We start from the raw sequence: 15,496 nt of genomic DNA, 5'->3' as shown, positions 1-15,496 counted from the left end.
TGGAGTGCAGTGGCACGATCTTAGCTCACTGCCACCTCCACCTCTTGGGTTCAAGCGATTCTCCTGCCTCAGCCTCTTGAGTAGCTGGGATTACAGGCGTCTGCCACCATGCCTGGCTAATTTTTGTATTTTTAGTAGAGATGGGGTTTCACCATGTTGGCCAGGCTGGTCTCAAACTCCTAACCTCAAATGGTCTGCCTGCCTTGGCCTCCCAAAGTGCTGGGATTACAGGCGTGAGCCACTGTAACCGGCCTCGTCACTATTATATAAATTCCCACTATTTTTTTTATTAGTCAGGATAGTATATGGTGGTAACAAACAAACCTGAAATTGTACTGGCTTATTACCAAAATTTATTTTTCACCTCATTCACCCCCGACTCAGGGCACTCCCCTGTCAGCTGTCCTCTCTATGGTGACTCAGTGACCCAATCTGCTTTCATCTTGTGGCTTGCCACCTCAATGTGTGGCCTCTAGAACTGCCCCAGGGGAGGGGCACATCACTGGGACAGGGTATGGAGGATGCAGGCAGATCACACACTGACCCGCAAATGTCTCACCCAGGTCACTTACAGCCCACTGGCCAGAATTAGTCAAGTGGCCACGCCTAACTGCAAGGGACTTGGAATGGCAGGGAGGGGTCTCCTGGATAGTCTTGAGCAGTATGTGTCTCTGCCAAGCTCCTAGGCTGGTGGGGTTGGCAATTATGGGCTGCTTTAAGCAGGGGAATGACCACAGGTCTGTGGGGAGGTTGTTAACAGTAGATTTGGGGACCGATATTAGCTTTTAGGTGCTACCCAATTGCTAATTCATCTGCAGGGGTCGCTTATTTTTCCTAACCATCTTACTGTAGAATAAAACACACATACACAGAAAGCCTCACAAAACAAATGTAGAGTTTAAGCTGAGTAAATAAATGCCTCCGAAGGCAAGAAAGAATTAATCGTTTTAGTTTTTGGACTCAGTGCTGTATTTTGCCATAGCATTTCTAACATAGCTTTGGAAAAGTGAAGTTTTGAATTTCAGAGGTATAATATTCCACTTTTAAACAGAGGGCTGTCTAACCTCGACAGCGAACTTGCAGTCTGCCTGTGACCAAGGGGTGAGGAAGTCCTCCCCTCTCACAGTAAATGTTAGGTTGGAAGGTGGGGTTCCTGGGGCCGGCCAGCCAGTGGCCTGGGAAGCAGCTGAGAGCCTCTCCCCGTTTTCCCCAACTGTGGACTTGGTTTCTGGATCATCCTGCTTCTTAGGCCCTGGTGCTCCAAGAGAACATTGAGTTGGCCCTAAGAGGCCACCACACCCACCGTGTGGCCCCTCCTCCAGGCCAAGCTGCAGCCTGGAGGTCAGCCTGACCCTCGGGGACTCCCAACTCTGGGCAGAAGCCTCGTCGCCCCTGCCAAGGTATGTGTCAGCCTCAAGGCAGCACACAATGTTTTGGTAACTTGCAGAGGCTGAATACTAGAAAGACCGCGTGTTCCTGGCCGCTGGACGCTGGCCTTGGTGATGCTCGCCCCTGCCCCGGAAGCCCGATGCACCTGCTGGGAGTCAGCACCGGGCCGGGCCTTCCAGCCAGCTCTGCCAGCACATATTTCTAGGCTCAAGTCAGACTTGGGAAAGCATGGCCCTCTCCTGGCTCCACATCCTGCTCCCCCTGCACCCATGGAGCAGCTGACCCAGTTTTTGGTAGAAAAATGAAAATCTTTACCAGTCAGATGAGAGGAAAGGAAGCAAATGCCACGCTGCCCTAATTTAGCCCAGACACAACCCTCCTTCTGAGGAAGGGACGAGGAGCTTGGGCCTTCTCACTCTCTCTTTTCAGAGCATTTGGAACAAACTCCCAAAATACCAGAGGCTGAGTGCAAACCTCCTTTGCTCTCATCAAGAGGGAGGATGAATCATGCAAAACACGCAATTTCTATCATCCCAAAATACTGCACATATACTTACATTTAGTGTCATTTTACATGTGCGAGGTATTTTTTTAAAAAATTCTTTTCTCTTTCACTCCTTTTTTTTTTTTTTTGCTAAACCAAAAACACCAGCTGTAAAACCCACTGCTTCCTTCCCCGCCAAGTCTGCAGTGGCAGGAGGCGGCGGCAGCAGACAGCAGGGCCCCCTGTGCTCTGAGTCAGGCCTCCCTCTCAGTGGCTCCCTGCCTGCAAAACAAACTTAAAAGCTGGTGAATGGGACGTAGGGGCCCGCAAGCATGCAGGGAGGCCTAAAATATTTGCAGAGGCACACACTGTTCGCAGAATGAAAGGCCACTATGTAAATATCTGGGCCCCGGGTTAGGCGAGGCATTCTGAAAGTGGCTTTTCTGTTTGTCGCATCAAGCCTGAAAGTGGCTTTTCTGTTTGTCGCATCAAGCCGGCAAGGAAGCAAAGGCATTCATTCAAAAACATCATGCAGGAGCCACACCACAACTTCCTGGCCCCAGAGGGTAGACTCGAAAGGGACCACAGCCCTGAGGCCTATGTTTCAACCTTTCTCCTTCGCTGCACGTTGCACAGGATGGTTCTGTGACAGCCGACAATGTCAGCTTTTAGGGATAGGCAGACAGGATCGATTTTCTCTCCTTTGGCAGGGAAAAGGCTTTTTTGGGAGACACTCAAAAGGCAACCATAGTTACTGATGGAGCATGGCAAGCATGAGACAGAGGCAGCTATTACCCAGGCTCGACAAAAGAGGAAAAAACGTGGGATGGATTTTGCATCAAGCCCCAAATACTAATTCCAAGGACCCGAGGATGAGTGTAGAAGCAGAGCAGGCACACCTGACACCCCTCGCGGCATCCCCTTCAGATTCCCGGGAAGTCTCACAGAAACATGAAACCTGGCATCAGCTCCCTGACCAAGATGAGACCACGAGCCAGGCAGAATGTTCACTAACCACATTGTCCTGGGGATGCATTTAGAACATTCTTGGATTTCACACCATTCATGTTGCCCCCTCTGAGCCAGAATGGGGCAGACAGACCCAGGAAGGAAGGAAATAGTTTTGTTTCACTCAATCTCTGTCAGTGGATAGTCTTCCACTTGGGCAGGAATTATCGTCTAGGTTAGACAGAACCCAGTTTCATCTTCTCTTTCCTCCTCTCTCCAAAGCAACAAAGACTGCAATTTCCAGCATACAACAAAGAGAGAGAGAGAGAGAGAGAGGGAGAGAGACAGAGGGAGAGAAAGAGAGAGCGAGCGAGCGAGCACTAGCTGAAGACACACATCATCTTTTTCAGGTGTTTAATTGCTAGAGGAGGTATCTTCAACAGTGGTAGAAAGGGGAGGGTGCTAAGAGTGGCCGCTCAAAGAAGCTATGTAAACTACATTTGATTCTCTGGTTTAATCAGAGATTTTAAGAGCTGAGCAGAAGATCCAACTGTAGGCCGGCTCAGAAATACCCCAGATAATGCTCACCAGGCATGAACATCTGAGCTAGACGGGCGTAGATCCACAAGCGGAAGCTGCCAGCACCCAAGTGGGAGGCTTAGGACAAGGCATCTGTCTTGTCTGATGGCCAAGGCCAAGCCTGGATAGAGGGCTCTCCACGCAATGGAAAAAATACCAACAAGGGGCCAGAGAAAAGACAGTAGAGACTGAAGGGGAGAAAACTGCCCTCCAGGGTCAGAGGTAGCACATCTCTCTGAACATTACTACTCTGCAAGAAACAGAGGCTCATCTTAGATAACTGCAATTCAGGGTCCTCTGAAAGACACAAGAAGATATGGCTTCAACGGAACTGGCCTAAGAAGGAAGGGGAATGACAAAACAGTCTAAGACAGGAGACACAAAGGGAGCTGTCTAAAATAAGAAGGCAATACAAAGTAACCAAAAATAGAAGACCAGAGTCAAAGCTGCATTTGAAGAGAATGAGAGCAGAATTGACTACAAAACAGCCTGTTAACCAAAGAGAGGAAGAGGCCACACACTTTGTTCTCAGGATCTCTGTACACTCTTAAAAATTACTAAGGAGGCCGGGCACAGTGGCTCACGCCTATAATCCCAGTACTTTGGGAGGCCAAGGTGGGAGGGTTGCTTGAGCCCAGGAGTTTGAGGTTAGTGTGCTATGATTGCACCACTACACTCCAGTTGGGGAGACAGAGGGAGACCTTGCTTCAAAAAAAGAGAAAGAAATAACTACATTTTCCAAATAAAAAATATTTTAGAGAACAGAATTACTGGCTTATATTTTGAAAACCTTTAATTAATGGAAGACAGCTGGATTCTCATATCTGCTTCTGAGTTCAACCTGTTGTAATATGTTGTTTTGGTTGAAGTATATGAAGAAAACCTGACCTTAGATAGATATGTTGTTGGAAAAGGGAAGAGAGTTTAATAGCCTTTTGAGAGATCCTTGTAGGTAGTCTTCTTTGATACTCTGCCAAAACTCATAGGTGATAGTTTCTTAAAGGTTAGTCGTGGGAGGTTGGGTGCGGTGGCTCATGCCTGTAATCCTAGCACTTTGGGAGGCCGAGGCGAGCAGATAACCTAAGGTCAGAAGTTCAAGACCAGCCTGGCCAACATGGCAAAACCCCTTCTCTACTAAAAATACAAAAATTAGCTGGGCGTGGTGGCAGGTGCCTGTAATCCCAGCTACTCGGGAGTCTGAGGCATGAGAATTGCTTGAATCCGGAAGGTGGAAGGTGCAGTGAGCTGAGATCGCATCATTGCACTCCAGCCTGGGAGACAAGAGCGAAACTCCATCTCCAGGATAAAGAAAGGTTAGTCGTGGAATCTAAAACCACATCACTTGGTTACACCAAAATTCATTATGGGGGCTGGGCGCAGTGGCTCACGCCTGTAATCCCAGCACTTTGGGAGGCCAAGGCGGGAGGATCACTTCAGGTCAGGAGTTTGAGACCAGCCTGGGCAACATGGGGGAAACGCTGTTTCTACTAAAAATACAAAGATTAGCCAGGCATGGTGGTGTGTGCCTATAGTCCCAACTACTTGGGATGCTCAGGCACGAGAATCGCTTCAACCCGGGAGTCAGAGGCTGCAGTGATCCAAGATCACACCACTGCATTCCACAGCCTGGGAGGCAGAGTGACGCTATCTCGAAAAAACAAAACAAAGCAAAACAAAACAAAACAAACAAAAAATACTAAAACAAAAACCCAACATTCATTATGGGCCTTTCACTCTGAATGGATCTTTTACCCATGCCTGATTTTTTAACAGCAATACATTGGTCATTTGGAAGATATTGACTCTATTGCAGATCTGAAAGTTGACACATATCATTTTCATTATACAATATATATTTTAAAATCACATTTCCTTTGCTCTTGTCTCCTAGGCTGGAGTGCAATGGCACGATCTTGGCTCACGGTAACCTCCGCCTCCTGGAGTCAAGCGATTCTCCTGCCTCAGCCTCCCGAGTAGCTGGGATTATAGGCACCCGCCACCACGCCTGATTAACTTTTGTAATTTTAGTAGAGACGGGGTTTTGCTATGTTGGCCAGGCTGGTCTTGAACTCCTGACTTTGTGATCCGCCCACCTTGGCTTCCCAAAGTGCTGGGATTATAGGCGTGAGGCACTGTGCCTGGCCAAAATTGCATTTCTTAATATCACCACCAATTTCATGGAAAAAAAAAAAGTCTATTGGGAAACTGTCAAGCCAACAGTAGCAGATACATATTTCACAAAATTCCAATCTTTGCGTGAAAGCTCAGATTTTGTCACTGACAACAAAACTATCTGTTGTCTCTTTGAAGTAATAGGCTCATTTTGCTCATTTTTTTTGAGAAAGTGTATGCCAAATACCCCTTCCTGAATAACCATACAACCATAATGACAGTCTGTCACTCTTTCAAGTAAAAGTGGTGTCCCATGACAAAAGCAGCTACTTCAGCTTGCAACTCAAAACAGTTGCACAAAAGCTTTACTTCAAGACAACAATACTTAACTGTGCAACAGAAGTGCTTTACATATATATTCCATTTTGTCACACAAAATATTAAGATGTGAACTCAAGGGTCAATATGTATTAAAAGTAATCATATTTATTGCTTCATCAAGTACACGCTTTTTTTTTTTTGAGATGGAGTTTCGCTCTTATTGCCCAGGCTGGAGTGCAGTGGCGCAATCTCAGCTCACTGCAACCTCCACCTCCCAGGTTCAAGCAATTCTCCTGCCTCAGCCTCTGGAGTAGCTGGGATTACAGGTGTGCACCACCATGCCCAGCTAATTTTGTATTTTTAGTAGAGATGGGGTTTCTCCACGTTGGTCAGGCTGGTCTCGAACTCTCAACCTCAGGCAATTTGCCCGCCTTGGCCTCCCAAAGTGTGGGGATTACAGGTGTGAGCCACTGCGCCGGGCCTGCTTCATCGAGTACATTCTTAAGTGAAACTGGCATTTTTTTCTAAGAACATGCAGTGATCAGACTAGCACAATTTGGAAGTCCGCTTTGACTAGTGCTAAGTTTTACCCTTTTGTTTCTGCACCATCAATGTAAACGTCAACACAGTGGAAAAATCAAACACTATCTTATTAAGATGATTTTAACCTCAGGGATTCTCAGGTGTCTCTCTGCAGACCACTCTTTGAAAAAGAGTACTATAGCAAAAAAAAAAAAAAAAAAAAAAAAGGAAAAAAATCATTTTAAAGAGGACAAAGTTAAGAGTGTAATTTAATAAAAGGGCAAGATGCAAATGATGAGCAAATACAATAGATATGGAAGGCTGGAGAGTCAGTCTATTAATTACATAACCCAAAGGAAGAAACTTGAACTGTAAGGAGCAGGAGCAATCATTGAAGGCCGGGCATGGTGGCTCACGTCTGTAATCCCAGCACTTTGAGAGGCCAAGGTAGGAGGATCGCTTGAGCCGAGGAGTTTGAGACCAGCCTGGGCAACATAGTGCAACCCTGTCTCTACAAAAATAATTTTTAAAAAAATTAAAAAAAGAAGAAGTCATCAAAGACATACTAGAAAAAAATTCTGAGTTAAAAATCTGATACTGTACATGAAAGGGCTCACTGAGCTTCAGGAAAAATTAATGCCATACACAAGCCAAAGGGTTTAATGACAAGATCCAGGTTTAAAAAACCATTACTGATGAACAAAAATTGGTCAACACTTACACAGGTCTTTTTCACAACAGTAAATGCCAAGAAACAAAGGTTATCTATATAGGACGTTCAGAGGGAAATGTTGGCCAAGGATTCTGTACTCCACCAAGCCACTGGGTGTGTGTGCATGCAACAAGACATTCTGGATTATGCAAAACTCAGAAAATAAAAATCACTTTTGTATTCTTCCTGGGTACAAAATCCTCTTGCCCTTCCAGTCAACTCATATTCATTGAGAAGGTTAAAAATGCTGAGTTCACTGCTGACTTTGGACATTAATGGGAATGCTTACAACCTTAAAAGGAGAGAACACTCAAGGAATTTACTCTGAATTCATTGGAGAACTCAAGGAAATGGATGAGACATATATCCATTTAACTGAATGGTTGGACTGTTATCTTACCTTTTTCTAACTGGATAAAAAAGTTTTTTCACGTGAAACTGTTAAGAAGGATAAGGTAAATCTGTATGTATTCACATGCAAAGATGTCCAGGATATATTTTTAATTAAAACAAAAGAAACAGGTTTCAGAGCAATAAATATAGGTAGAATACATGACCCTATTTTAGTTCCCCTCCAAAGGGAAAACACACATGTGTACACACACACAAATATACACACACATACATCTGTGTATAAATGCATAGAAAAAAGTCCAGAAGGACACAGAGTGGTTACCTTTTGTGTGACAGAGGAATGTCAGGAGTTGAATTGTGTTCCCCCCTCTACTCCCCAATAAAATTCAAATGTTGGAATTCTAAGCTCCAAAACCTCGTAATGTGACTATTTGGAGATAATCAAGTTAAAATCAGGTCATCAGAGTGGGCCCTAATCCAGTATGACTGCTATCCTTCTAAGAAGGGGACATTTGGACACAGAGACATGCACAGAGGGAAGACGATGAGAACAGGCCTGGAGAAGATGGAGAAGATGTGCAATCCAAGGAGAGAGGCCTGGAGCACATCCTGCCCTGGTAGCCCTGCGACACCCTACTTTGGACTTCCAGCCTCCAGACTGCAGGACCACAAATTTCTATTGTTTAAGCCACCCAGTTTGTGGTACTTTGTTATGGCAGCCCTGGCAAAACAACAAGGAGACTGGTATTTTTATATTGTATGACATTTTATTTATTTATTTTATTTATTTAGAGACAGTCTTGCGCTGTTCCCCAGGCTGGAGTGCAGTGGCTCGATCTCAGCTCACTGCAGCCTTTGCCTCCCAGGTTCAAGCATTTCTTGTGCGTCAGCTTCCTGAGTAGTTGCGATTACAGGCGTGCGCCACCACGCCTGGCTAATTTTTGTATTTTTAGTAGAGACGAGGTTTCACCATGTTGGCCAGGCTGGTCTTGAACTCCTGACCTCAAGTGATCCACCCTCTTCGGCCTCCCAAAGTGTTGGGATTACAGGTGTGAGCCACTGCACCTGGCCTGTATGACATTTTAATAACTACATATGTTACTTCTATAATCACAACCCCTTCTCAAAAAAAAAAAAAAAAAGACATAATAAGGGGGAAAGGGTATCAGGTATGATTATCACATAATAACTGTCTTTTTCCTCCTTTATAAATATATATGCTTTCCCTGACCCCAACAGTGCCCTTTAGGAGCTCAGCTTGCCACCACGGCACCAATAGCACCAGTGGCTGCTCCAGCTGAGGAGATGGGGCAGGCACTGATTTGCACAGTTACAACTGGTATCTGGTTCTACAAGATGTTAACAGGGTCATCTCCCTTCATTCCATGCACCTAGTTCAGTTCTAAACAAAGGAAGAGTGGTTTTTCTAACCATCTCACCCCACGAATCGGAAAGACCAACGGGCTTCCAGTGAGGACGCCCGCATTGGCGGGCACTTTCACAAGCGTCCTCCCCACACCCCCCGCCCCCCGCCATTCACACAGATGGCCCTGTGATTGCCTGCTCCAATGCCACGATATATAACTAAGAAAACCCAGCCTGTGAGTCCCGTAAAACAGAGCTCCTCTAACAATACTTTTTCCCCTGGGAAGTGTCCTGATTTTCTGGGGGGTGTCCACCATTCAGGGGAGTGGGTAGTGGACCAGCATCAGGGAAGCAGCAGCAGGGAGGAAGAGCAGAGGCGTGACTTGCTGGAGGCGACCCCAAAGGCCAGAGAAGCGGGGTGGGAGGTTGAGGCAGGCAGTACTCTGGAGACAGTGCTCTGACCCAGGGCAAGTGCCGCTGAGCAGGACCCTGCCCTCTCGGCAACCGACTTTTTCCCAGTTGCATGCATTGACTCCCAGAAACCCAGCCAGCCTAGTGCACTTCTGCAGCCGTCCTTGGAGCCGTGAACATACCTGGAGGGGTCAGCAAGAAACTGAAATCAAATTCAGATCAAATAGAAGTTAAGAAATAGAAATATCAACACACAGGATGTAGATCTAAATACTCACAAAATATTGATAATGAGCTTCAGCCTTCTGTGCCTTGAAAGAGGTTGTTCACTCGAGTTCCTGATGTTTCCTCAGGGTCTCAGAATAAAAAAGGGACTGAGAAAGGAACTAGCATTTTTGGAGCACCTGCTGCATATCCCACTGTAACTAAATCATATCATTTAACCTTCACGCCAGCTGAGGGTAGGTATTATCCCACTTGTTAAATCTGAGAAAACTCAGAAAGGTGAAGTCGCTTGCCCAAGAGCTAATGGCTAGTAATGGCAGAAAGGCTGTCCAGCGACCTTGATGGAGTTAGGTGTAGTCAGTTCTCTGTATCCATGTTTTCTGCATCTGTGGATTCAACCAAACTCACATCGAAAATATATTCATTTAGGCCAGGCATGGTGGTTCACGCCTGTAATCCCAACACTTTGGGAGGCCAAGGTGGGTGGATCAGCTGAGGTCAGCAGTTTGAAACCAACCTGACCAACATGGTGAAACCCTGTCTCTACTAAAAATACAAAATTAGCCAGGTGTGGTGGTGGGTGCTTGTAATTACAGCTACTCGGGAGGCTGAGGCAGGAGAATCACTAGAACCCGGGAGGCGAAGGGTGCAGTGAGCCAAGATCGTAACACTGCACTCCAGCCTGGGCAACAAGAGCGAAACTTAGTCTCAAAAAAAAAAAAAAAAAAAAAAAAAATCATTAAAGTGTTTTAATAGAGGTTAAGAAAAAAACAAAACAAAGAAAGGGCCAGGCAGGCATGGTGGTTCATGACTGTAATCCCAGCACTTTGGGAGGCTGAGGTGGGAGGATCTCTTGAGCCCAGGAGGTCAGGACCAGTCTGGGCAACATAGTGAGACCTCCATCTCTACGAAAAAAATTTAAAAACAGTTAGCTGGGCATGGTGATGTGCAGCTGTAGTCCTAGCTACTCGAGGGGATGAGGTGGGAGAATAGCTTGAGTCCAGGAGGTCAAGGCTACAGTGAGCCATGATTGTGCCACTGCATTCTAGCAAGGGTGACAGAGTGACACCCTGTCTCAAAAAAAAAAAAAAAAAAAAAAAAAAAGGGATGGTTGAGCATGTACAGACTTTTTGTTGTTGTCATTATTCCCTAAACAATACAGTATAACAACCATTCACATTGTATTAGGTATCATAAGTATGATTTAAAGTATACAGGAAGTGGGAGGTCGAGGCTGCAGTGAGCAGTGTCACACCACTACTCCAGCCTAGGCAAGAGTGAGACCCTGTCTCAAAAAAAAAAAAAGGATACAAGAGGGAGGATGCATATAGGTTATATGCAAATATATCAGGGACTTGAGCATCTGTAGATTTTCTATCTGCAGGGGATCCTGGAACCAATCCCCCATGGATACTGAGGGTTACTGTTGTTTCTTTACATGTGTGCTTCCTCACTTGTAAGGTGGAAAAGAATCCTGCATTCCGCAGAAAGTTAAACATGATGTTGGTGATATGCCCAGTTCCTGGCCTAGCACATAGGACACCAAAGACAAACTATACCTGAGACAGCCTGAGGGCGCCCCAGAGAACCAGACGGACAGGATAAGGCTCTTGACCACTGTCAAGGCCACCAGCAGGGAAGGAAGGAACAGAGGCATCAGACTGAGGCCTGGTAAGGACTGGGCTCTGCAGTTGGCTAGCCCAGCTCAGCCTGGTTCAGTCCTTGCCTCCTGGCACCGCAGGTTACCTGTTACTCACCCTTTCTAAGCTTCAGTTGCTCAACTGTGACACAGGGATGACAGGAGGGCCCTGTCTTGCAGGGAGCATGAGGGCAAGTGAGCTCATAGGACTCTTTCCTCACTCCTCCAAGTCCTCCTCTCCCTTCCTAACTTCCAACATTTCTCCATGCTTCTCACCTTTGCCAGTGGCTTGCGAAAATCACCCCCTTTAGGAAGAGTTAAAACTGAAACGTTAACACTAAGATGCAGGGCCCCTCCTATATATCTCCTTTTAAGGGCCCTACTCCTTTCTCTAGAGAAACTTTTCTCTGTGACCCTCAAAAGACCTCATACTTTATTTCCTCCTGGGGATTGTCACTGTAGCTCTGGAGCATCCAAAGTGTCCATTTGGAAAGGAAAGTGGGCCAAAGAGAGCTGCTTGGAGGAGACCAAGCATCTTGCAGTGTTAACAATTGTTTTCTGCGAGAAATTGTCCTCCAAACTACACACACACACACACACACACACACACATCCCTGAGGTTCAGCAGGGATCAGTGGAAAACAACTTAGAGGAAGTACAGCTGTTCCCTCTGAGGAGCGCTCACTGGGGAAGCCAGGCCTAGGAAGAGGGGGTGTTCCTGGGCGGTGGCCTGCAGCCTTCCTTTCACTGAGGCATCCGAGCCCAAGGAGCTGCAGTCTCCCCTTGGGAATACGACATAACCATAGGAGGAAAGGGCCTTGAAAAAACAGACCAGTGTCCGCATGTCCTTCGGCACAGGAAGCCCTGTCCCATCCTGTATGCAGGAACTCCAAGATCTGCCAACGCTCTAGCATCACCTCGTCTCCTGCCAGACAAATACCCCAAAGCCAGCGATCTGATAGGATGTGTTTATATTTACACGGTACATTTTAAAGCAATAGCTACATTGGTCATACATATTAGAAACCATAAAAAAAAGTTAAGAACTAAAATGTACATCATACACTTGTATATATATTTTTTACACAGAGGTAAAAAGGCTTATTATAAAAAAATCAATACAACAGGGTTTTTAGTATACAGGTAAAGAATGAATTATGCTTCAGGCACTTTAATTTGTTAATGTGAGCAAATAGCTTGGGGGGTCGGGGAGGCTTCTGGACAGAAAATCTTTTGGTTAATGTTTTGTTACCACAGATACAAAAATAAAATCTGAATAATTTCTCTCAAATGATTGACGTCAGTATGGCAAAGCTGACTGGGAAAATACTACACACTGTTCAGCTGCAGTGTGGCAATTAGAGACGTATTTACATAAATGTCCCCATGGCTGTCTTTGTGCCCTTAACCGATGCCTTCAAAAACCAAAAAGTATACGTGGAGTAAGATCTGCTAGCATAACTCTTAAAAGGGTGGAAAAGGACAAGGGGGTGAAAGAAGAGAGAAACAGGTAACAACTAAATAGAGGTGACAAACAAAAAACAGCTGGGATATGTGCGTTCTTATTGAAATAAATAGGGGCACTCAAACTGAGGTCTAAGGAAACGAACATTAGTGTTGTGCTTTGTAGAGAAGAGACCCTAGAGAAAGACCCCAAGAAGGTGCCTCCGGGTCGGGGGAAGGTGGTCTCTCGACAGCACTGGAGGCTGGCTGAAGATTTTCTAGATGTTCTCCAGGCATGGATGAGGTTCTCTTTTTCTTCCATCAATCCAGATGGACAGCTCTCTGCTCCTTTTCCAAACTGGAAAGCCTAAACCAGTTACTCCAATGAATGAAGACGTCTACTAACTGACTCATAAGCACACTGGGTATTTACACCGGTAATCTACTAAAGAAACGCAATGAACTTGTGGACGAGCTGGAAACAGCCCCATGAAGGTGAGCACAGCTAGCACTTTCCCAATATGATTGGCAGACTGGAAAAAAGTCCCTTTCCTTGAAGACTGGTGTCCTGTGTGCAATAAAGAAGGAGTGGGGAAAGGGAGTGGGGAGCAGGCCATGTCTTCTGCTGGCCGTTACCACAGAAAGACCGTGGCGGGAAGAACAGCCGGCGTCCACAAGCCCGTCCCCGGTGGTCTCCACGAGGTTCTGATTGTACTATGCTAGGTATAGGTAACCACTCTTCACTTTTCTTCTTTCTTCAATAATAAGATTTGGCTAATCCTTGCAACGTATTAGAAAAATACTCTTTTCCAGCTAATTAGAAACCTCCTCCATGGCAAGGCGACGGGCAGAACCAGTTGGCTGACCTAACCACCTGTGCACCCAAAGTGGCGAGTCTGGGTTTGGAGTTGCAGGAGAAAGACACTTAGGCATTGGAAGGGTTTTTACATATGGCCTTGTTTTTTTCCCCAAGTATAAATGAGGAATTTGGTGATGTGAAATTGAGTCCAAAATGAAAACGAAAACATAAACCCATGAAGAAAACGCAACCCACCACTCTTCAAATTTATGACATTTAAAAATCCCCTCTCCCCATTAATATAAAATAGCCAGGGGTTGGGGGGAAGCTCCCTATGGTTTTATTCACTGTAACCTTAGTGTTTCTCAATTGGAACTTGTTTGTGGGAACACTGATTTGTGTTTGAGGAAACTATTTGGTTTGCAAAACAACAAGCAAAATTTCTTACTTCACTGGTATCCTATTCTAATATTGCTAAATTTTTAAAAGTGGTGGCAACACAATTTAAAAAATGTTCTACTTTAGGGGTAATGGGGAGGCTCATAGAAACCTGAAATCCCCATTCTAGCCCTGGTCCAAGAGGATGCAATGCAGTTGAAGGAATTTTCCTGGTTCTCACAAGTTAATCTGAAGTTAAGGCTCAATTCTCAGTCTATTACGGGTGAATGTTTTGCATCAGTGAATCATTTCAACAGATTTTGGGGGGGCAGAAAATGATGATGGGCTAAAGATAGAAACTGCAGCTTATATGGGAAATTTGGCTTTAGAAAAGTTAAAGCGATATTGTTTTGTGGTACAAGTTTGTTAACTAGCTCACCTCCTATACATAATAACTGACTGCAGGCTGAGATACTTCTGTCGGGTTTCATCATTCTCACATCCCATTTCCGCAGAACCAGATGCTTGCTAGCGACAGGCAAGGTGAACCAAGAGAAAGAGAGTCTTCGACGCTCTTGGAAAAATCAACTACAAAACCCACTGAAAATCAGCAGTTCCAACTGCAGACTCCTTTGAACTGGAAGAGGCGGGGGAGGAGGAAACAGGAAATCAACACATGGATGAGACAGTTAGCTTGGTTACAGATTGTTACTAGTACAGGAGTCTGTGGCGAAGGTTCCTTCCTCAGAACACTGTGCGAGCGTGTGTGTATGGATGTGGCTGCTGCAGTGTGGGCGGCGGGGGGAGTGGAGAGTCTACCCGGCAGCGTCCCTGGCTGGAATGGTGCCTCAAGGTACCAGGGAGCTGGGAGGCCGCTTGCCCTCCTCGCTCCTTGAAGTGGAAGGGAGCGGGGGAGAAGATGAGAGTATGTAAGAGACGAGTTCCCCTGTGGCTGTGGATGGAGGGAGAAGGGAGGGAAACTGAGTCACGCGGCCGCTTTGTGCTTCCCGCCACAGCACCTGCACATCACTCCGCAGTGGTAGCAGGCCCGAAGGGGCAGGTAACAGCACATACAGGGGGCCAGGAAAGACAAGGCAATAAGAGCCATCCACCGGAGGCAAAACTTCTCGTCGCTAGTATCGCACGAGCAAGGGTCTGTATAGTCTCCCTCGGGGTCCGACATACAGTGATAGAGCATGCTGTCCGCGCACCACATGCAGCTCACCCGGCGGATGCAAGTTCTCACGGAGTCGGGCGCGTCCTGGCAGTGGCCCCTGCGGTTCTCCTCGTGGTTGAACATGTCCCTGCAGTACACGCACCGCGAGCGCTCTCCGTCCTCCTTCCGCCGCCGCGACTTGCCCCGGGAGGGCTGCGTCTTGATCACGCTGCCCCCGCGGCCTTTGGGGTCCTCGCCTAGGCCAAAGTCTGAGGAGTCCACGTAGGGGTAATTGTAGTCATGCTTGGGGACCTCGCCCTTGGCGAAGCGCACGTAGGAGGAGTCCGCGTCCTCCGAGGGGTCCGGGTACTTGCCCCTGACGGGTGCGTGCCGGTAATCCTCGTACCCCGTCATCCAGATCTTCTCCCGGGGATTGATGCGCACGATCTCCTCGTCGTCGTCCGGGAAGCTCACCTGGCGGTAGGGCCTTGGCATCGGCTGTCCCGTAAGAGAGGAGACATTATTTTACAGCAGCGGCCAAAAAACAAACAAACAAAAAAACACCCCACCTTCTCTCTCCCTAGCCGTCCAAAATGCACCTTTCTCGATAACTCCATCACGATGTTCCGTGAAGAAACAGACCCCTCCTGAAATTACTG

General features: G+C 46.5%; 1 protein-coding gene across 4 annotated transcripts in view; it reads right to left on the bottom strand.

Annotated features, from left to right (window-relative positions):
• Nucleotides 1–12,017: 12,017 nt before the first annotated feature.
• The window catches only part of SPRED2 (sprouty related EVH1 domain containing 2), a 120,448-nt gene continuing 116,969 nt past the window's right edge, over nucleotides 12,018–15,496 (bottom strand). For all 4 annotated transcript variants that reach the window (XM_054475949.2, XM_063648654.1, XM_063648655.1 and 1 more), the window contains one exon: nucleotides 12,018–15,335. In XM_054475949.2, coding sequence (XP_054331924.1) covers nucleotides 14,667–15,335 — 669 coding nt within the window. In that variant the 3' untranslated portion in view covers nucleotides 12,018–14,666. The remainder of the gene's footprint in view (nucleotides 15,336–15,496) is intronic.

The sequence above is a fragment of the Pongo pygmaeus genome, chromosome 12 (genome assembly GCF_028885625.2).
Source record: "Pongo pygmaeus isolate AG05252 chromosome 12, NHGRI_mPonPyg2-v2.0_pri, whole genome shotgun sequence".
Lineage (NCBI taxonomy): Eukaryota > Metazoa > Chordata > Mammalia > Primates > Hominidae > Pongo > Pongo pygmaeus.
The sequence above is the reverse complement of the archived record's forward strand: the minus strand, read 5'-3'. Positions and strand labels throughout refer to the sequence as shown.